General features: G+C 38.7%; 1 protein-coding gene across 1 annotated transcript in view; it reads left to right on the plus strand.

Annotated features, from left to right (window-relative positions):
* The window catches only part of PPP1CB (protein phosphatase 1 catalytic subunit beta), a 30885-nt gene extending 21628 nt beyond the window's left edge, over positions 1–9257 (plus strand). Inside the window, exons 5-8 of the mRNA XM_069852616.1 lie at positions 1629–1700; positions 5108–5259; positions 6773–6907; positions 7517–9257. Coding sequence (XP_069708717.1) covers positions 1629–1700; positions 5108–5259; positions 6773–6907; positions 7517–7621 — 464 coding nt within the window. The 3' untranslated portion in view covers positions 7622–9257. The remainder of the gene's footprint in view (positions 1–1628; positions 1701–5107; positions 5260–6772; positions 6908–7516) is intronic.
* Positions 9258–23391: the final 14134 nt, after the last annotated feature.

Genomic DNA, 23391 nt, shown 5'->3' on the forward strand with positions numbered 1-23391 from the left:
TGAGTGCTGTAAAGTAGCACAAAAATAACAGCTACAGGGTTGATACATGGTTTGCAATAAATAACATTTTCTTTTAAAGTACTTAATGTTTTGTGTATAACCTGAAATGTTGAGAGCTGTACCCTCACAGAAGGTCACAGACTGCTTGTGCTTATTTCACCGAGACTGTCCATTACCATCTCTGGGTGTGGAGCCGAGTAGAATCAGAGCAGAATGTCCATACTTTTATGCTAGTGTGATCTGGATGCATATGGATCAGATCTGGGGAGAGAGAAGTGGTAGGTTGGTCACAGTTTAAAAGCTGATTCTCTACTTGAATTTGTATTAGTATCCCTGAATTGTTGTGTAAGTATGATTGATTAGCACTTTGATATGCTATTTAATGTAAGATTTCTGCCATCCTTCACAACCTCAAGGTTGTATTGTGAAGAATGCTTTAACAAGCTGGTAAGGATAGAAGGCTTTTATCATAAGACTGCTTCAACAGAAATAATCTAAAATCTTAATACTTAAAGTTCCTTATGCCTTCATATAAAATGCATTGGAGTCATTGTTCCTGTAACACGTACATTGCAGCTTTGCAGATTCCAGTATCAGCTGAAATTATTTTACATGGTGATGTCATTCCAATGACAGGTTTTCTTCTACCATATTCGAAGTTCTGGGCTGAGTCAAATGGATACAGCTTGTTAATACAAAATATACTTCATCACAAATTAGATCCTCATGCTCTCTTTTCAGATTTGCAGCTTTCTTAATTAGGTCGTCTTGGCGTAAGTCATTTAAGTCACTTTAGGACCCTTATTTAGGGACATGTTAAGGTGCTAGAGCATCTGGTAGGCTCTTTTTCATGCCTGCATGAGGCATTTCATGCCTCAAGGAGAAAAGCTTTATAGGATGCCTACTTAAACTGTTCAAAGGGTAGTTCTGGAATCCCATGTTTTGGCGGTAATTACGTGTTAATACAGCAAAACTATACAAAAAGAGCTGTGTCATTGTGATGTAATTGAATTTTTGAGTATTCAAGGTACTGTGGCTTTATAAATTACTAAGCAGCTGAGCTGAAGTAGATGACTACCTCTGTGCTCTGTATCTATTGCAGTTGCACAGTCTAGTATTTGTTTACAGCATCCAATGACTGCTACTCAGCTGATATGTGGTAAAACACTGAAATAGTGATGTAACTTATAATTCCAGTCATACCTGCAGGCTGCTTTGGCTTGTGGTCTTTTAAAGCTGGGTAGAAGATTTTCCTTTAGCCTTTATAAAGGAAAGTGGTTTTTAAAGAAGGTCATCTGCCCCCAGTTTAATTTTGTTAGATAATGGGAATGCTGTCCTTCACTGGTTCTCTCTAGTAAGCTCTTTAAGAGAATATACTTAACTGTACAGTTATGTGCTGTGTGGCTAAAAGACTGGTAGGGAAACAATTAAAACACATTGCTAATTTCACTTGTTTTTTGCTGTCCCTCTGTTCAGGAACTTAATTGTCTTATAGCAAACTGTCTTTTTTTATATTACAGTGGAAACAATGGATGCTGTCTGAATTTGAACCTCTAGTTATGTGTTCTCTGGAACCCTTTTTACAGGTAAAATAGGCAGATAAGTCACTTGTCTTCTTGTATTTACAGGACTGTCTCCAGATCTTCAGTCAATGGAACAGATACGGAGAATTATGAGGCCTACAGATGTTCCTGACACAGGTGAGTGACATGGAATTTATTGTAAATAGGTCTTAATCATGAAACAGTTTTAATCAATTTCTGTTCAGGCAAGGCAGTGATTTAACAGCTTCTGTTCACAGTACAGCCTTTCTTGATGTCTCTGCAGGGTGTGAGTCTTGTTCCTCATGATGGCTAAGTTAGCTGGTATGTCAGCAGCTCTTGCCCACATTGTTATTCCTTGTCATAACAGAGTAGGATACATTATCCAAGTTTGGATACATTATCTACAAGCTTGCCTTAAAACAAACTTGGAAGTCTAATGAAAGATCCAGTGAAACTAAACAACTAGTTGTTCTTCTTGCCTTGGTTAAGCACAGCCAAACCTTTTACTCTATCAAAGAACATACCTCTTTAAAGCTTGCTGAGTATTATATAAAGCATTTGGGCTTCTCTCAACTTTGGGCCGTGTCTCCCTCCGCCTTCAAATATTTAAAGTATAGCTCCTACTGAGATTTCAATTGTTTGTGTCAACGTGCTGCTAGTCCTGAAATTTTCTTCTGCTAATACATTAATACTTTGTATATAGAGATATATATACTGGTTGCAAATTGCCAGCACTTTCTGTACAATATTTGTTTAAATAGTTTAATCATCTTCCTCAGTGTCGCATTTATTTCAGTTTTCTTACTAACAGATTGAAAAGACTGTCAAATAGCATAATAGGACATTTTTTTTAAGTGTTAATGTCAATAGTGGATCTGAATTTAACTTTCAGAAGAGGTATTGCATCTAAACCTTTTTGAAACACATTGCAATTACAGTTAAACTTTATAATGGAAGAATTCTACTCCCTCAGTGCTGATGCATAGGAGTACCTGGAGGATTAATATTAATATATCTACTGTCCCTTAAACAACAGCATTTCTGTGCAAGTTGGTATACACGCACTTGACACTTAGAAGCATTACTAGACTGGAAAAGAGTGTTTCTGTAGTATAAATTGCTGCATTGTTCTTCCTTCTATGCTACTTATAGTTCACTCAGTGCATAAGCAAATAAATGTCAGTATGAAGGAGTCAGTCTTTACATTTATCAGAGCCCTCAGAAAAGATAGTCGATTTAACAGGCTAATACTACTGCTTGAGCCACCCCCGTTCTGGGAATGCCCTTGCAGAATGTGGTCCTGGTTTCCATGGACACTCCACTGAAGTCATATGTATTCTTAGTATCTCCTAAAAATAAGTGGAGATTTTTTTAAAAAGGGCTTTTGATCTACTAAGTGATTTGCAGTCTTAATTTTGCTTTCAGAAGCAATAGCTGGATGTTCACCAGCAAATGTAAAATGAAATGTGCCATCACAGACATGTATGCGTACAGTAGAATATATAGAAAGTCTTGGCTTTTTGGACCTATGTCAGGCAGCCAGTATTACAAATTTGAAGTGAACCTTGTGGAAAAATGAAAAATCTACTGAACTGGTCTCACTTCTGTGAAGGTTACAAGTCCTTAAAATCTGTCCGTTTGTAGAGGAACATCACTCGATGAATGTTTGTGTTGATCCAGAAGTTCTTGGTAGATATTGGTGTGGCTTGTGCTGAGAAGATTCTATCATTACAGTGGTTTCTTCTAGCCTGATGGGGGAAAAAAGCCTTTTTAACCTCAACTGCAATGTAAAGATCACTTATTTTAGTGTTGTTTTTATGGGGTTTGGAAGCTCTTCCTTCAAATCTGACTCTTTACTCCAACTTAACTCTCTTGCCTTTGGTAAATGTTAAAAGTATTTGTGTTTTATGAGGCCAAGGTGTAAATCATGAGTTTTGGTCAGCATTGCCAACCATTTGCTTATTAGGAAACTAGCTCACTCTGTTGTTGTAATCCTGAATGCCTCTTATCAGCTGTGTTTTGGTATGCTCCTGGTCAATTGGTAGATGCTGCATGTGAAAATACAAATATTTGGGCAGCACAGTTTAGTCAAACTTTTTGCATGGTTGTATTCTACCACTACTAAAGATTATAGGAGAGAGTTGACCATTGCTGGGCATAACTCTAAATATGATTTGGTTTGGGGGAGAGAATAAAAGAGGAAGCTATTCTGGAGCAGCTGAGACAAGCAGCTTATGGGAGTTGTGGCACTTCTTGGAAATTCATTACAAGAAACCATTAGGAATTGCAATGCAACTATGCTGTTTTGAAAAACATTATATTGAATATAGAACTAAAGTTCAGTAAACTAAGTTTTCTGTAATGTATTGTTTGCGTTCAGTACTTTTATTTCTCGATAGATATTTTATCTAAAAAGCACTTGTACTTGCTCTGTTCTTTATCTTCTAAAAGCAAATAAAATCTTAGCTTCTGCTAGAGGAAAACTGACTGGCACTGAAGACAATTTAATAGCTGCATCTAAATAAAAAATGGTCTAGTTGTACGACAGGTTTCAGACATTAGTTTTGCTTGGTTACTTCTTGCAGGATCTATTATCTAAGAAATAACATCTTCAATACACCAAACATAATTGTAAATCAGTCTTACCTAGTGCCAGATAAGGGGTCTGCTGGCATCTCTTTCAGATTGTGAAACAATGCTATAAAGTATTTAAATGCTTAAGGTTAGTCATTCCACGTAAAGAAAGTACAATTTCATGGCAAACTATGAAATACATTTTGAATGGTTTTTTTTGTTTGTGTTGTAGTTGAATCAGCCTGGTTCTTTCTCATGTGAAAACACTTCTGAAAGTTTTGTGTGTAAAGGCATTGCATTTGATCTAAAGAATTTTTTTTAGCACTCAGTTGTAACTTCAAAGTTAGCTTGACCCATTGTTGGCAGCAGGAAAAAGTTCTTGACCGGTACTAAAAGGACAGAGAGATTTATTTTTCTAATTTAGATTCCAGACTGGTGTCACAAGGCTTTTTGAAAAGTCAACAGTAGTCTAAGCAAACAAAGTGCTACCTGAAAAAATATGTCAGAATTTTGCCATGTTAAATTCCGATTTAGTCATGTAAGGTTCTTCAGGTATGATAAAGGTAAGAATAAAAACTGTTCCATGTTCAGAAGCTTGGGGTACAAGTTTATTTACAGTGTTTATGACTGGCCTTGAATAGGATTTTAAAATTTACTGCAGCTTTCAATTTACTGCATCCACTGCAGTATTTTTAAATTCCTCATATGCTTGCTGTGAATGTGCTGAATATTACAATTAAATATAATGTCAGAAAACTGTTTGGCTCTGACTTGTTTCATCTCAGTGTACTATCGGGGGGCGGGGGGGTGGGCAGATCTCCAGACTTACGCAGATTGTCTTTTGTCTGAGTTGCAGTTGTACGTGTCACTGAGTTTTCTAGGACTTATTTTCCTTAGGAGAGCTGCTCTGGTAATTACAATAAAACTGTTTTACAGTATGTAATGATATCTTCCAAGACTAGCGTCTTCACTTGTGTTGTCTTTCAAAGGCTTGCTGTGTGACCTGCTGTGGTCTGACCCAGACAAAGATGTGCAAGGTTGGGGTGAAAATGATCGTGGGGTCTCTTTCACTTTTGGTGCTGATGTGGTCAGTAAATTTCTCAATCGTCATGATCTGGATTTGATCTGTCGAGCTCACCAGGTATGAATTATGCTGCTGTTGCTTCTTAAAACCTCTCTGTCTAGACTTTCTGCTTCTTTGGTGCTACTTGCCTCTAGGAAATATTTGAAACTTATTTTGCATTGTGTTACTTTTAGGAAAAAGAAAAAATCATCTTCCCAATAAAGGGACAACAAGGCTATGTCCTTCATTTGACTAGTATTGAACTGCCTGTCTAATTTCAGCGAAGTAAAATACTGACACTAAATTTCCCCATTGATCTTTCTTTTGTCTGTTTACTGTTAGCCTGTTGTGCGTGAACAGCAGAGGTAAAGTGATTTGAATTCAAGATCACACATAGTCAGTTCTCTGGTTGTTGTGGATTAAACTACCTCTGGTTCTCTTCATGGAAGCTTTAAATGCATTTTCAATGTTTTCACCATCAACTCTATACATAAAAGCTTTCACTGTTGCCTTCATTTTGATTCAGGTATCTAGAGTACTTTGATGTTGATTGACTTACTGAAATACGCAAAGAGCAAGGTTATTTTTGTCATCACCATTCTTTAACTATAGTTCTTGGCAGTTTTTATTAAGTTACATTAAGCAAGTGTCCTAGTTAGGTGGACATCAGGTTTCAATTACCTGTATAACATTTCAGTTTCATTATTTAGTCGATTTTAAAAACTCTTTCCTGCTATGAACCAAAACCAGGCATTTTATTCTGTGTCACTCTTAGGCTTGGATATACTATGAGAACACTCCAATATTTCTTCTTGCAATTTTACTGTTGAAGCATTAGAAAAGATTAGTCAGTGTATGGAATGGATGTTCAGATTTCTTAACTCCTAGTCAAGATTGCTACTAATTCCCTGTATTCGTGTAGTCACTTTAGTTCTTTATGAAAGAGGTATGACATCTTTTAAAAGACCCTGGTGATTGGACCAAGGTGAGCATCTGGAGTACTGGTTTCACTGTGTTATAACGTGAGCCTTCTATTTTGGGGAAGAAGGAATGTCCTGAGGTGATGAATTATACTACTTGCACTATTTGAAAGGTGGATTATGGTATTGGAGAAAATGAAGCAGAACTGCTTTGCTTTCAGAGCATCAAAAAGCGTTTGAGGTTTGTAAGATCAACACAGTTGTAAGTGAAACTCAATGGTTACAGTTGGAGTGAAGATGGTATCCATACTTTGTGTGCTTTGAACTAGTAGGTCAAACATCCAAAGTCTGTGTATAAACCACAAAATGCTGGGAATCCTTAAGCTGGTGGTGCATAATTGGATCTCAGGTATGAAAATATTGGATAGTCAAGCTGATGCTTTTTTAACACTGGAAGTGTCAAGTTGAGCTGCCTGATTTGGCATTCAGCATCCAGGTAAGATGAAATGACTGAACCTGACCTATCTAAAAGCGAAGACGTAAAATACTTTTTTGATGAGTTCTTGGTATCTCTTTAATATAAGTTCTGTTTGCCTCAAGGCTGTCTTATTTTCAAAATTTACCTCTTTTTTTTTTAACGTGAGCTGTATTGATTTCTCTGGTGTTAACAGGTGGTTGAAGATGGATATGAATTCTTTGCTAAACGGCAGTTGGTCACCTTATTCTCAGCTCCGAATTATTGTGGAGAGTTTGACAACGCGGGGGGGATGATGAGTGTGGATGAAACTTTGATGTGTTCCTTTCAGGTATGATACATTTGTACATTAAGTATTATTCAGGTATTGTGCTGTGTGGACTGGGTTAGCCTGCTTGTTGATGTGCGTGTGGTTAGTCTAGAGTAATATACTTGAGCTACAGAACGGACTGCACAGTAGACTTGTGTTTGTGGACAGTCAGAACTGCTGACCAACTGTTCTCCAGAGAACTGTGTGGGATCTGCCATTTTTCAAACTAATGCATATTAAGTTGTTCCTTCTATACAGATGCTCATTTCAAAGTTTAATTGGTCAATTATTTTTAGTCATTCCTACTGATCAGAATGCTTAATTATGCAGACTAATGGACTATTGGGACCCTTCTAGTGTGGTTACTCTGATCAGGGTTTAATCCCTACACCTTCCTGAATTCATTTTCAGACCCTTTTCTTTCCTATTCTCATCCCAGTGTGGTGATAGACCTTTAAGGATCTAGAAGTAGTAGTGGTACTGGGGCGGGGGGGTGGGGGCGGATTGTGATGTGATTCCCCCCAGCCCTCTCCTCTCTTGTTCCTGCAGAAAGAGATTTTGTGTTGGCTTAACAGTATTTGAAATGTTCTTAGCTTTCACTGACTCAACGGAACTTCTTTTTTCTCTAAGATATTGAAACCATCTGAAAAGAAAGCCAAGTACCAGTATGGTGGACTGAATTCTGGGCGTCCAGTCACTCCACCCCGCACAGCTAATCCACCGAAGAAGAGGTGAAGAAAGGAATAATGTAGAAACACCATCAGATATGTCAAGGACAAAACTCCGTATTACAGTATATAATAAGTGTGCACTGTAAAACCATCCAGCCATTTGACACCCTTTATGATGTCACATGTTTAACTTAAAGAGACGGGTAAAGGATCTTTATTAATTTTTTCTAGTAGGAAGATGTGCGACACTGTATTGTAACAAGTATAGCTCCAAGTTCTAATATCCAGCATAGAGTAAATGAAAAAGTTAGGAGAAAACTATTGCAACTACATATTCACATTTACCACAGTTTTTAAAGTTGACCAACATCCCAGTTAAAACTCGATGTAGTAGTTAAACCAGATGAGAGCATGATGTTCCATTTGTGTAATGTGGTCTTATTGTTGCTTGATTGCTTTTACTTTGGTTATTTTGTAGCTAGAATGATGCAAATATTGTATCTAGTCTTATTTCCCAGCTCTATGTGAAATTGAAAGAAGAAAGGGGCTTTTTAGAACTGCCATTGATCTCTATCCTTCCCCTATACTCCGGTTGTTAATAATGCTGTCCAAATGCGCCCCGTCATAATGCAAAGCTTATAGTATGGTAGTGATTAAAAAGGTAAACTAAGTCCAAAATGCCCAGACTGGACAGCTTGACAGCCAGCATAAATTGGGACAGAAAAGCCTGTCTTGACTTTTTAACTTAAACTGCCACACAATGAATTTGTGCACTACACTATTTTAAATTATTGATATCACACTGTGCTATGGCACTTCATTTAACTTAGATAGGACAAAAGTGGTATTGCCTATTAGTTGGTAACTTGAGTATGTGGTACCTTGGCTTTAGTTTTATTAGCATGAAACACCTTTGGCATGCTTAGCTTCCAGGTAACTCCCTACCTGCATCAAAATTCATCTTACATAGTTCCACAGAACATGAAGATCCTTATTTGCTAAGCCTTTGAAAGCTGACATTCTTTTTCATAAGAGGATGTGTTTAAATGGATGTTCATCAATGGACAGTAGACTAGGTGATGAGTGGTGAGCTGAAGTGCTGTAGGAATGTCCAACGTGATTATAAGGCTCATGTTGCTAAAGATTATATCCTTTGGATTTTCATGATCAAATTTCATATACTATTGTATAGACTTATGCTTTGTAGTGTACTATAGTAGCAATAATTTCTGTACACGATCGAGTTATGCAGTATTTTCAGTTCTCTCCTTTCTTAAATGAGTTAAGATTGGCAAATGGCAAGATACAGAGACGATATAAAATTTATAGTAGGATAAATGAAAGGCACAGATTTGTGATGCTTTAGGATGCAATACTTATTGGACATAACTACAAAAGCTTTTATTGAATATTGTCAAATTTATAAGATTCTTTGGGGGAAGGCATCAGATTTGTACCATTCTACATGTGCATCAGTAGATGTAAAACTTGACTTCAGTATTGTCTTCAAAAATATTTAATTGAGGATTTTAGTAACTTACATTTTATGAATTGGCACATTATATAATGCGAGAGAGTGATTTCTGACACAGTGAACAACTTAAATCTATTTTAAGTCTCTTTTCTAATTCCATTTTGGTTTAAATGCATATTTTAAATGTAGGTTTTTTCATTTAGTAAAGTTGTCTAATTCATTTGAATGAAGTCTGACTGGTTATTTTAACGTGCTGTTGCTCAAGAAGTGTGGAGTTTGGGTTTTTTTTTTAAAAAAAAAACAACAACAACTTGCAGCATTTATCTGTTATTGATCTGTATTGGATTGGTCTGTGGTTTTAAACACATTTAATCTACCCCACTTCGAAGAAAGCACCAGAGTTTAAATACGTAGAATAAAATACAAGAATAGATTTCTTCTGATACTGCTCAAAGACACCTTTTCTTGAAAGTCAGTGATAAGAGCTGTGTAACTGAGAGTAATTTCAGTTTGTGACAAGGTAATTTATGAAATCTGTTCTGTAAACCTTGACAGGGTACTTCCTGCTCTAATTAATTGCTTATTTGCCATTTAGTTTTCAGAGTTTTGAAAATGCTGGGTTTTGTGAAGTGCTGGCCTCTCTTGTTAGAAGCATCGTGTTACCAAACATCTGGATTAACACTCTTCCATTTTTTCCTTAGTTTCTGGAACAATGTCTTCTGTATCATAAAATGTCCAGGTGTAAAGCTGTATGTTATGTGAGTACCTAACATGCTCGCTTGTATTACAGATGCTGTGTCTAAAGGAAAATAAAGTCTTCAGGCCTTTTGCTGTGTCCTAAAGAAATAGGAAATTCTTAGTTCATTTTGTGGCACTAGAAAGCCAGATCTGGTGGTGGTATTCTGAAGAGTTGCTGGTTTTATATAGTAGTAATCACTTGTCAAAGGATTTGAGTGCTGTTTTGACTTCTGGGAAGTTGAGGCATCTGCTAACATCCCTTATCATCCTGTGCTGCAGAAAAATACATTATTTAATAATCTTAACCCTGTAGATATGACCGATATTCCATACTAAAAGCAATTCAGAGGTGTCAGATACATAACAGAACTTGCCATACCACTTCAGCTTACATTTACAATATTAATATAGGTCTTTGTTTTTACTGTTTTCTGTTCTGGAAGAGGTAGAAAAGAAAACCTGAATCTAGTTGTACTCAGATAAGGTTAACTCTTTCTTCCATGGAAATCACTAGTGGTTGAATTGCTGATAAGTTTTTTTTCCACATAAGTCTTGTCCATACTAACCTAAAATGCTGCTAAATAGCCCAGTGTTAGTGTGCTGGGAAAACCAGGATTCTCAAATGAGCTGTTAAGAGGCTTTTAAAATGTCACACCATTTGAGGGATATTTTTGCGTGTTCTCTCCCCACCCCCTTGTATCTGACAGTAATATTGATTCCTGATTTCACAGTAGAGTACATGATGGCACATGACCTCCTGTCTTCATTCTTCGTGGTTGACAGGCATTTCGTGATTACCAAATACTAGAGAAATAGCTGCTTTAATTAATTATAAACATGGTGCAGAGAGTGCTTCTTTGCTCTCCTGTGTTGCTTGATATGATATTCTAGTTTTACATCACTTTTTTGTATGCTTCATAATGGTCAGTGTTTTCTATGTGTGGAATATTCATAATTTAAAGGAGGAAAAAAAATTTCAGTAGTTGTGGTTATTGTGCTGTTCTAATACCTAGGATGTTATTTCTGTTTAGGTAGGTTTTTTTGTACTGATCTGGTGCATTTCCAAGAAATGATGTAGAAATAGACTCACTGAAAATACTGTTATGGGTCTTATGCTAGTGGATTGTACTCGGTTTGCTGTGGCTGGACACAGAAGTGTTTGTAGCCACTGAAGTCTGAGTTGGTCTTCTTGTTTCTGACTTGGTGTGATTAACTGCATCTGTATTGCTGCTAGGTGTCACCAAGCTTCACTGTCCTTTTATGAAGACAGATTGCATTTGTACTGTCCTCTGTGTTGAGAGGAACTAATAGATAGGTATGGCGCTTTCTGTAGCATCACACCACAGTGCATTGTGGTGCTACTTTCCTGCCCAGAAGACTCCAATAGAAATTCTTCAGATCTGTGGAATGAAGTTGCTTTTATTCTTAATGACTTACATCCCTGTTTTAGGGTTGTTTGAAGGTAGGGATCCTCTCTGCTGTGTTTCTGCCAAAAGATTATAAAAGTAGGGAGTTGATGAGCAGCAAAGTATCTTTTATATGAAGAAGTGTTCCTGTCTGACCTGTCTTTTGATAAGTCCAAGAGGATATTGCCATCATTACTGTGGAAGCTGTCAGATGAAATTACTGGAGCTGGTTTGGGTTTGGGGTTGACAAACATGTTTTTGCTCTGTAGTAATGGAAATGTAAAAGAGACTACTGCTCTTGAATATTGAATTGAAGGAGTAACTGGCTTTGGTAGCTGGAATTTCAGAATATGTAGATAAACGCAAATATCCCATGCTTGGCCTCTGATATAAAGCTCAAAGATTAATGGAAAACAGTACATGCTTTGTAGAGGTGTATGTAGTTAATAGTTGAAAAAAACACTATCATTTAACCACGTTGAATATCTTCCTCACAAACTGTCAATGTTGTAGCCGTGACTGGTGTTTTTGGAACTTTCCTTGCTATCAAGTTTGTTGGAGATGAAGACACTTTATACAAACCTGATGGGTAACATTACAGCTTAGCAAAGAGCAGAGGTGAAGTGGTGCTGTTGTTGTATTGCTTTTGAATTTGTTTGAGTTGTAGCTTGATTTATAATTGGTATCTGTCTGCTTTGTAATATACATGAGGATAAATGTGCATATTTGGCTTCAAATCAATTGGTGAAAAAGCAAGGGTGAGAAAATGTTGTCTACACTGCTGGAGGAGAGATGACTACGGTACAGTCAGATGTTTCTCTGACTCCACATGAAGCCAATAATATGCATAAAAACGAGCGTGTTGGTTTTTTTTTTTAAATATAAAACAGGGTTGTGATGAGGTTCATGCATATAGTCATTCTTGTTGATGAAAAGGGACACAATGAATCAATACCAGGTTTAGGATATTTAGGCATGGCCTAATATTAATAGCCTGGGTATTTTTTTTTCTCTGCTGTGATCTTTGCTTCATTAGCAGCTTTCAGACTCGCTCAGAGTGCAGCTGTATGCTTTTTTCTCCTGCATCATACATGGGTTTTGCTTGCTTTGTTCCAATGGATGATCAAGATTTTAGTGGCAGCATCTAACCAGGTACCTGTGTGTCACTCATGGGTGTATGACCAAGCTTTCTGACTGCATGGATCACATGATCAAAGCTGAAGGAACCTCAGACCATGTTGAACTTGTTGGACTGAACACTGGAAAATCATGTGACAGTAAGTCAGTGTTGCTGCAGTAAATAAGCTACCAAGATATGACACAAGTTTAGGTACTTTCTGTTATAGTCTGCCAGGTTCTTGTCCCATGGATTTCTGGATCTGGTAGTTCCAGAACTGAGCATCTGCCTTTCACATTCCTCAAGTTGTTGGGAAACCAGTAAAGCTGTCTAGTTATTTGTTCTGTATGTGTGCCTTGTTAAAATAAATAATAATGCTCTCATTGTGTTAATTTGTGATAAGGACAAAATTTCATTCTTTTTCCTGGTGTCCTGTTTGAATTCATATTAATCTCTGTTACGTGTGTGTCTCAAGAAATAAGACTAAAAAGATAATTCAAAATAACTTTGCCAAAATGTGGACATTTTGCAAGGAAAACCTATTGCTGCCCATTGTGGTTTTTGCAACCTGCAAGTTTTTTTTCTTCTCTTATTTCCCTTTCCCTGGGGTGGGGATGGGGTTGGAAAAGAAGAAAATTGGGAGGCCAACTGCTCAGTTTTAGCTGCTGAAATTGGCCAGGCTGAGGTTAAACCATGACGCTGTCTGAAACTGAAGATACGGGGTTTTAAATAGAATACATGCACTGCATGTGGCCTAGCATAGCCCCTTTCTTGTGTTTGCTGCCTTTAAGAGAATCTGCAGTCTCGGCTTCTTGTTTGGTCTACTGCAGACCTGGTCTTAGAAGCAACTACATCAGAAAGCAGGTGCTAACTAGATCTAGCTGCTGATAAAGATCAGGAAAAGCTGTTCTGTATCTTCTGGTGGAGATGTAAGCATTATATTAAAGATGAGAAAAGCTCCCAGGCAGAGTTCTAGAAACAAGCACCACTTCAAAAATCTTCTTGAAATAGCATAGACATGCCCAGATGTTAAGTTTCAGTGTTTTAACTTAAGTAACCTGAGTTATTTTTTAATGGGGAAGTAAAGCAAATAGGATTACATTATTTTTGCTGTCTTACAGATAGCAGATATTCAAAACCAGTAATTATATTTGCAGGGAGCAAAATAATTAAGGTACTGATTTTTCTCCCTGGTAGAGAATTCTAGCTGCTCATGTTGCTTTAAAGGTTTGAATCTTCAGGCTTGAAGAGAATGCTGTAGATGGATCCAATTACGTTTTTTTCTGGCTAAGCCCTTACAAAAATTATCTTGTGGACAAACTAGTGTGCAGCTCATGACAAAACAGAGCATCACATATTAATGAATGCAGAGGACAGCCTTGCCAAGTAAATATGTTCTGGTGTAATGTTTTACTCCATCACTTTTAATTGCCAACAAGTGTGTCTTACTGCAAAGTAGTTACAAGTATTTCACATTGTTCCCTCTGGCTACCTCCTAGTTCCTCCTGTAAGCTCTTTGCATTGTCAAGTTTCTGGGTATGTATAATTAGTAGTTTTCCACTAGCTACCTTGGAATATTATGTATTTTTAAGTTTCGTGCTGCTGTTCCTGAGTGGCTTCTTTCACTTTCCACAAAGAGATTGTATATCGCTTGTGTGAAATGCTGAGAGAGGGAGTGTGTTATGAGAATTGCATATTAATGGACGTGTCTTAATGCACCTTACTTGCATCTAGTTTCCAGAAAGCTGGGTTAAGAACATGAGTTATAAGACTTAAGGTCCACTTCTGCTGGAGTGGTGATGGAGAGCAAACACCTTATTTCATTCATTCCTTTCAAAGGCTTATACCTAAAGCTACAACAACAAACTGACATGCTTTTGCCTTGCTTTTTCCAGCTAGAATTAGACGACATACTCTTTTCCTTGGTCTGTCTTTTTTATACTGATGCTATACAAGAATTTAACACAGTTAACCTAATCAAATCTGAGAGACTGAGAGAGACTGAATCTGTTGACATAACAATTTTGTTCATGTTGGAATTGATCTAGCATGCAGATGCCATCTAGTGGTCGAATACCAGTGGATGAAAAGCAGTTGCAGAGCTGGTATTTGATTGCACGTTAATCCTGCATTTGTCTAAAGTGGAAACCTTACCCCTTGATCAGTACTGTAATGTATCCATAGTGCATGGCTTCATAATAACTCAGATCTTGCTCCCTTGAAGCTAGGCTTACCTCAGATGTACAAATTTATTTCCCATAATCTGGCAGACTTCATGAGATCTCTTAAAATTATCTGAGCTGCCATGAAAAGCCTAGAAAGTGAGGCTTTCTCTTAAGCAAAGGTTTCCAGATGTCTTTTACACACTCGAGGCTTCTGTTTCTCAGTCTGACCAAGTAAGGAGAGATCCTTTGTGTAAATTCCAGTGATCAGAGGATGACTGGTAGAAAATGTGTAAGAGAAAGCATGTTTAGGTCTGGTATGAAACAATGTAACTACACACAGGGAAAAAATAATATCTGGCTTAGATATAGAGAGCTAATTGGGAAATGCTATCAGAATAGGGATGGTATTAAATTTAAATGCCTCATCTACCCAAATATTACATAACTTGTGTTGCTTTTCAGTAAGCAACTATTCCTCTGTTCCACCTATGGGCTTGGTATCAGAGGCATATACTGTTGAAAAAGGGATTTGTAGAGTTTAGACCTGATCTGAGGGAATTGCTTGATATTTAGCCAGGTTCCACTAATTATCTACAATGAGTTGCTCTTTAAAAGCTGTATCTACAATAGTGTGTTAGTTTGGAGCAATTATGTGGTTTTGAAGTGAATCATGAAGGTCCTCATGTACCAGTTTGGATTGCAGAGCTCAAGCCGTTATATGCAAATTAGATCTTTTGGTTTAGTTTCATACAAAACAAATTTGTTGCTAGTGTGTATGCCCTTGGTATCAGTGATCCAGGTTACTGGAGGGCCATACCACTATGAAGTCCCCCAGCAAGCATGGGACATGGGTGCACAGGTAGAAGGAATGGAAACAAAACGTGAAGAGCTTATGTGACAGTGAGGTGCTTCCCATACTGTGTAAAGTGAAACTGGCATTGGCGTTTCTGACATTGTCTCTCAAGAGCGACACTGAAATCTGTCACTCTACTGTTCTTCAATCTACACAACAATTTCCTTAGTATGCTTTCCATGCTGTCTTACTTTCTTTTGCTCTGATTTTTTTTTGTGTGTGTCTATTTTCTGACTGCTTTTCTACCCAATGGTGTCAAGGTCTCTTCGGCTTCTCGGTTGTTCCGATACGGTGGCACCTTAGGCTGCAAGGAAATACTTGTTTTCAGTCTGTCGTGAGAGGGCTGGAATTTTTGGCAGCATAACCTAGCAGCAGCAGGGAGGAGGCTGTGTATCTCAATAGTCACCGATTAGTAGAGCACCAGCAACTGGGGTTATGTGTACAGTTCTGAGATGGTGGAAGAAGTCATCTTGAAGATTAGGGCAACAGCCAGATTTTGAGATGTCAAAGCACGTGTCCTTACTACAGTGATACTGAAGAGGTCTCTTTGGAATCATACAGCCTCCTGTGCTTGTAGCAACCAAGCTTTCACCCAGGGGGATGCACTGCTTTCCCATTCTTGTTAAGGTGGAGCGGCAGGACAAGCACGTGATTCTTCAGGTGCAACTAGGACACTGGTACAAGTTTGTGCAGAGACAATGAATTGTTAGTTCAAGCAAGAAAGCTGTTTTAGGCCCTTAAAAGCAATCCGGATGGCTGTGAACTGTAGGAGAAACCTACCATGAAACAATCTTTTCCTCAAGATGCCAGTTTCCTGTGATGTGAGTTCTGTCCAAGGAACTAAGCAAACTGCACGTAAGGGTAACGTACTTGCATAACCTTTGTAAACTTAAAGAGACAATACAACCTCTTTCTCTCCATAATTGCTGTAGGGTGTGAGCTAATGGCACTACACACAACCCTGAGAACAGTAGCAATGAGAAATGGTGTCTGTGGTGGCAGCTTACTTGGAAAGAAAGTCAGTTGCCTGCTGACATTGCAGTAATGTTTTCCTCCCTCCATGTTCCAACAAGCCTGATAAGTTTCATGGCTGCACTTTCTTAGTCGTGCCCTGGAAGGAGCATCATGAAAGTTTGCCCTAGAGGAGATGTTTCATGCTACTGTGGGTCACTTCAGGATGAGGTTTGGATGTCGGGTACGGAGCTGCTATGCCAGTAGGCAGCCTGCAGCCATGGATTAGTTATGGGCCAAGTGTCCCCAGGGTGGCAGGAAAAAAAGGACATGTTGTCCTGCATGTTGGCATGATTTTGTTCCAAATATATAGCCCTCTAGTGGGAGGCAGGCAAGCTTGTGTCACAAGAAGTGCAGATGGAGAGGAGAGGCCATGCTGGAAGGCATGCTGTTCACAACTGTGGTCTAAGGCAAAAGCTAGAAGGGAATAGGGAAGGAAGAGCTTGGAGACAGCTACAGTCGGTTACCTAGAACTCAGCAGGCCTGACAGCAGTTCATAGGCAGCTTACATGCCAGACTTATTAATGCTCAGGAGCAGAAGACTCTAGGAAGGTGGTGGGAAGACCACTGTCTTCAGGAGGTATTTGATTTCCTTCCAGAGTTCCCACATTGTGTTCTTGAGTAGTGAGTCATGGGCCAGCTGCAGGAAGAAAGGAAGGCAAAGGTTACCTTGATTCTTCTAGCAGCTTTCATACACTTCTGTTCATCAGATACCCTCTTCACTTGTACAGGTGAGCATGGGGTGATGTGGTGTGGAAGCAGACTCTATACAGAGTTCTTACTGGTCTTCTAGCCTTCCTCAAAACTGGAGATATGTTACTTACCCCTTTGGCTTGGTTACACTGTTAAGTTTGGGCTATTAGTCCCTAGGGGGCCATATTGAACCCCTAGGATAAATCTGTATTTGCCCACTCGCTCTTCTCTCCTATCACTGAAGTTTTAGGCCCCACTGGCTGCCCCAGGGCCTCATCTCTGCTCATGCACACAAGAATTACGTGCCACTGCTCAAGGAGTAAGATTTGGACACTCGCTGAGCAGTTCTAGTTCAGCTTGGGTGTTGTGGCCACCCAGGTTTTGGGGTTCCCACCTCAAATTACCAGACTTCCTGTTTTACAGTTTTCCAGGGTACAGACTGAGCAATGTGTAAAACTGGAAGGGTGTGATAACTGAAAGGGTCCTTCAGCAAAGACTATGCTCAGAATAGATGGACGCCTTCAGCCTTCTGCTTAGTTATTGGCTCAAGCATCCACATGGGATGAGTAGCATGCATCTGCTTGGGTTATGAAGTGTATGTTCAGTCCTTATAGTAGTGTTTGGTAGTTGAGAACAAATATAGCTTGTTCTTTCAGGGTCTGTGATGTCTGTGTGAGGCTGTGAAGCAGACTGGGAGGAAATGGAACAGCTCTGAAGTTTATGGAGACAAGATTGAATATATCTTGTTGGGCACTTCTGAGAATCGTGCAAAGAGCTTGACTGTCACTTAGACCTACAGGCAGGACTTTGTTCCCATACAGTGCTGTATATTGGGGTTTATTGGGTAGTAGAGAGATTTTAATGGCGTGATGAACTGCTGTCTTTCCCTTTAAAGAAAAAAAGAAAAATCAGTAGTAGCTACAGATGTTTGTGCCCGAATTATCAAAATGGCCAGGAGATGGCATCAGCGTACCACAAATAAGCATTTGAGCCTCAAAGCGGACTTCAAGGAGACGGTTTTACAGTCACCATTTTGACCATGCTTGCTTGGTAACCCGTGTCTGTACGAGTAGGCTTCGTTAGGTGGGTGAAGTGCAGTAGGTTGTATGCAACTTGCCTAAATCAAGAACTAATTATTTGCAGGCAGTAATGGTCAGGTATTTTTTAGGGTAATTGGATGTGGTAATTTCTGTACACAATTACTTGGGCTGTGTTTGTGTGTTTACTAATTTATGCATGTCAGGTTTTTATAGGTCACTGATCTCGGTCACTGGCTTTAGTGTCCTAGCCTTCAAACTGAAAAAAACCTTATGTGCAGATTATAATGTTAATGCTTTATAAACAAGAAATGTTTGCTCTGTGCCACAGCTATAATGCATTCTTACTCCCTTTCATTTTAAAGTAGTCTATAAATCCACAAGTAGGCAAGCAATAAAATCTGCTTCTCAGTCTTTTAAGGTAGGTAAGTCTGGTGATAGAAACAAAAATATCGATGGACTTTTTGACAAAAGAGTGCTTGTAAGGACTAAAGTGGAGATTCAGGAGTTTCTAACTTGGGTTTGCAGTCAGGATTAGATTCCTACTTAAAGACAGTAATTATGTTCTGTGTACAGTACTGGCAGCGCTAGCCACCATTTCCTAATAAAGGGTTCAATTTTTTGGCTTGGAACTCTTCCAAAACGTGGGTTCTTCCTCGGTTGTTATTTTATGTTGATTTCTTTATTTCTTCCTTCATTTTAACGCTGTCAAAGAGTGAGCAATAAGAAAAATAAAATTTCTCCACCTGTATCAGAGACACAGCTTTGTTCTTGTGTTTTGCTGACCCACAAATAACACTTCTAAGCAGCTGCTGAAAAAAAAATAAACTGCAATCCCTCCTTCACAGTGGTGTCATCATATTGACAGTAGCACTGACCTACTGCAGGATTAATGTGCAGCCTTCTAATTGCTCTAGATTGTTGGCTGCTCATCTTCCTACCATGATTGCTACTAGACATTAAACTCTTCTGTTTGTACTTTGAACTGATGCCTGCAATTAGAATCAATTCAACAGAGAAAGAAGTGCAGTACCATTCTGAGACAAGAAAAAAAATCATGATCCTTGCTCAGCACATACCAGTGGATGACCTGTGGTTTGCTGGGATGATTATTTGGTATGCTGCAGTGATCCTGCATTGTGGCTTTGATAGATGATTTCCACAAAGACTGGGGACGAAAGCACCTTTCTGCATTCTTCTCATTGGAGCTGTTTGTTAGGATCCTGTGGCTGCTAACCGCTGTGGTAGATGTAGGAGTTGGACTTCAGAACATTCACAAGATGCTTCTTGCTGTTCCTGTCAACAAACTTCAAGTGACTAATTCTCTCAAACCCAGATTTTGCATTTATCTTATCTTTCTTCTTAGAAAAGTAGCATGTATGTTTGAATTTATGTGGCATTAGCCTGTGATATTGCCATTGTACATCTGCCATTGTCAGAGGTAGCACACATTGCCCTGTACAACTTACAAGGGAAACAAGCACTTTAGAGTGGAGAGCGCTGGAATGATACACAGGCTTCTTGGAAATAGACATCTTGGCCTACTGCTAGCTTTTACTGGAAACATCTTAAAATTCGGCTCTGAAATAACATTTGAAAGTCAATTGTTTTTATAAATTTCCCTATAGGAAAACCAAAAAGAAGTGTAGTGCAGTTGATGCTTACCTCTTATTTCAGTAAGGCTGACTCTTTATTGCAAGAATATTGCCCATGTATGACTTCAGTTTTAGTATTTCTGCTCTGGGAGTACTAAGTATTTTAGGCCTGGTGGGAAATAAGCTGCTTGTGTAGATCCTCACTCACTTATGATGGTCTTTTTTATTTTTATGTATCCACTTTCTCCAGCCTGCAAATTTTCCTTTATTTCTATTACGTCTGCTCTGTATTTATTAGTTTGTGGCTTCTGCTGACATCCCTTCTTACAGGTAGGTGTGTGTGCTTATACATACATTTTCAAATATCTTCTGACTCCTTTCTTTGGAGTGGAAAACTAGGGTGGCCAGTTTGAGAGCTGATCACCCATGAATCCCACCAGACACTCAAACTCATTAAAAATGAAGTTAAAAGAAGCAGTTTAATTCTAGTAGCATAAAGTAAAAGTTAACTTAGGCTGCTGAGGTGTTTGTATGTTCTGTGCTGTTTTAGCAAGTGTTATACTGGTATCTAGGCTACCTATTTTAAAGCTAATGAGCTGGAGGTGGTTGTGATTGGTAATACTGTTTTATAAACAGTACAAGTTGTTGTGAACAGCCCCAAGAACAAATACGTCTTTGAAATGCATGAAGCTGCTGGCATATGAAGAGTTAGAGATATGAGCTGTTATCATTTAGGAAAATAGCATATAGAAGTTCCTGTTGCTGCCTAAAAGGAATTCTTCAGTTGAGTTCTGCCATCTGTAGCAAAGAGATTGATAGAATTTACATCAGATTTTTCGCCTTTCTTCACTAAGAAAGACGTAATCTAGCAAAATGCAGAAGTCTTATATTATCACCTAGTATTTCCCAAAAATTCAGCATCCTTCAGAAATAGTCATTTGTATAAGAACAGCTGGAAACTGAACAAACATGACAGTCTTCAGTGGCAGGTCATCTGCATATCGTTCTTTCCTTCCTCCCAGCGTGATTTTCTGAAGAAATTGCTGCAAGAGATGCTGCATTGAGAACAGAGGATTGAGCCACGGGTCTGAACACCAAAGTAGTTCAGTCTATGTAGACTGACCCTAGCGTGTCTCTAAACCTCCTTGATTTCCTCTTCCAAAGACCTAAACTCTAAGATGTTGCAGCCTCATGGTTCTATTGTAATGTTTCACACCTTACTTTTGATGCAGGGTAATGCAAGACTGTCGGGTTTTGAGGAGCTTTGGGGTTTTGTTTTTTTTTTTAGAACTCCAAAATGTCATAGATTAGAACATTAGCTGCAGTCATGCACCATCTGTTGTTGCCTCTTGGGCATACAAACATGTTCCTGAATATCCCCTGTGTCAATAAACCAGGTATGATAGAGATTTAACTATTGGCTGATGAAGCATCAGTGCATTGATTTTTTTTTTTTTTTTAAAGCAAGTGATGTCTTGCATTAGAAGAGTCCCCTGTATCATATGCTAGTTTAACTCAAACAATTACTGTTACAGCATATATTTCAGAGTAAAAATACTAATTTGTTAGGCATATTGAATGTTGATCGCAAATTCTTAAAACTTTCATGTAGTTATAGAATATAGCTGTATCCACAAACAATATATTTCTGTAGTTATTGACTCTCTCAAAAAGCTATTTCACTAATAAGAGCAAATGTTGTTCCATAAAAAGCAAGGAGCTTATGTTGATCCCTGTAATTACTTTTTAAGCAGATGGAACATACATGTCCAGCTCATTTTAGAAGCCCTAGGCACAGCAGTCTTGCAGTTATGAGGAATCAGCCTCTCTTCCATGAAAAGAAATGGCAGTAAAGAGAAATTGTGAGCTCTTGATCCCTACCACACAGCAAGCGTACCGTTGAAGGGACATGGAAAGCATTGAAAAAGCAGCTAAATAGAAATGAATGCTGCACAAAATGCCCTGGGCACTGAAAAGTGCTCATTTTCATGTTAACCACTCCCAGTGTGCAGCTTTCAGTGCTATTGATGGTCATGTTTTGAGGCAGGCCAGCCTAATAAGTCAGTTTTCTGGCCAGAATCCAATGTGCACCATTAATAAGTAGCATCAAAAAAAAACCCAGGAGGGCAAAGGTTCCTTCTCACACTGTATAAAAGCTGTCTATTGGGGCTCCAGTTTTATCTACTACTGCATGGAATCAACATTTTATTGAACATAAAGGTCTCATTTGGAGCTTGCCCGATGATTAATATCTGCAAACTGTCTTTTGCTTGATCACAACAAAAAGCCTGTCAGATTACGTATCAATTGAAGCATGACAAACTGTTTTTCTCATGGATGAGGGCAAAAAAGCAAGAATGTAAAGGGCTACAGTTGCTAATTTGGAACAAAACTAAAGGATAGGATCTGGATTCCTTTCTTTTGGCTTGTATTTTACCATCAGGATCTCTGAAAGCAGCTGGAACTTCTGCTAAAAAGAAATAATGTCTGACTGGCTTCAGCTGAGGTGTGTTGCACTGCCTGTGCCAGCTGAGCCCCCTTTCCCAGAGGAGGAGTTCCACCCTGTGGGAGGGCAGATGGTGATTTTGCCTCCTGTCTTCTTTCTGGTTCTGTCAGAGCAAAACCCAAGCCTGTGGAAGTGTGAGAGATGATGCCCAAAACCTCTGCACTAACAACAGCATCTTCCTTTCTGAGCTGCTTCTCTGCTACAGGTACTCTTGCATCCCGCAGTGCTGTGACTACCACTTTGCTCTTATTTTCCTGTCTAGGCTTCCACTGATGCAAACCAGGAATAGATGAGTCATAACCTTATTAGTGAAAAAATTGGGATCCTCTTGCATATATCCATCTGCTATTGATTTTGGTGAGATGGTATGCCTGAGAGAGAACTAACACTTAATGCATAACCATTAAATAAGAAACTAAGCTTACTAGTAAATTCCATTAATAGGTATCCCTAGTATATAACGAGTCTCTTCAGATCAAGCACTCGTCTCAATCTGTTTCTATTTTCTTTGATATTGTCAAGTATCCACAAAAGAATGTCTGCAGCAAGATATAGCAAGTCCCAATAGTGAGACAGTAAAGGATTGTCATTCTTAGTATAACTTTTTGGGCATTGCAAGTTCCCTTCTGTAGTGTGGAAAGGGTACATATAGATGTTGTCTGTGAATGGCTTTTTCGCATGAGTGAGAGTATGTCAAGGCGCTTGCTAAAAATTAAATGGTACTGCAGCTGTGTGACAGTGCTTGGCTCCAACTGATGCCCTCTCCAGTTTATTCATATGGACATGGATGCGAGTTTTGCAAGACTAATAAATGCATTCAGAAGGAAGCTGCATAATGTGACCCATACAACCTGTTTAGTCATAAATTGCCCTTATTTTGCAACTTCAGTCAAGGCCTTGCTGGCAGTTATCTTGTTCTGCATCCAATGGCTGTACAAAATGAACTCTAGGAAAGTTGCCCCAAAGCCCAATTCTATATTTATGGGAAAAAAAGGTGACCTGGAAACCTCAGCAATCTGAAGATTCATCTAGATTTATTTTAAGACTGTTACTAAGGAAGAGACGGAACAGCATTACAAGAGACAAGCTGGTTGCCTCCTGAGAGGAAAGGATCTCCTTTGAACTGAAAGTAGCTTTGGACAGGTGACATGCAATAGACCTGACCCAGTGGAAGTAGTAACTGCACTTAGAGATTGTGCATGGGATGTTCTTTAACCCTCTGCTGACAATGGGAAGAGC

This window comes from Phaenicophaeus curvirostris, chromosome 2 (genome assembly GCF_032191515.1).
Source record: "Phaenicophaeus curvirostris isolate KB17595 chromosome 2, BPBGC_Pcur_1.0, whole genome shotgun sequence".
Lineage (NCBI taxonomy): Eukaryota > Metazoa > Chordata > Aves > Cuculiformes > Cuculidae > Phaenicophaeus > Phaenicophaeus curvirostris.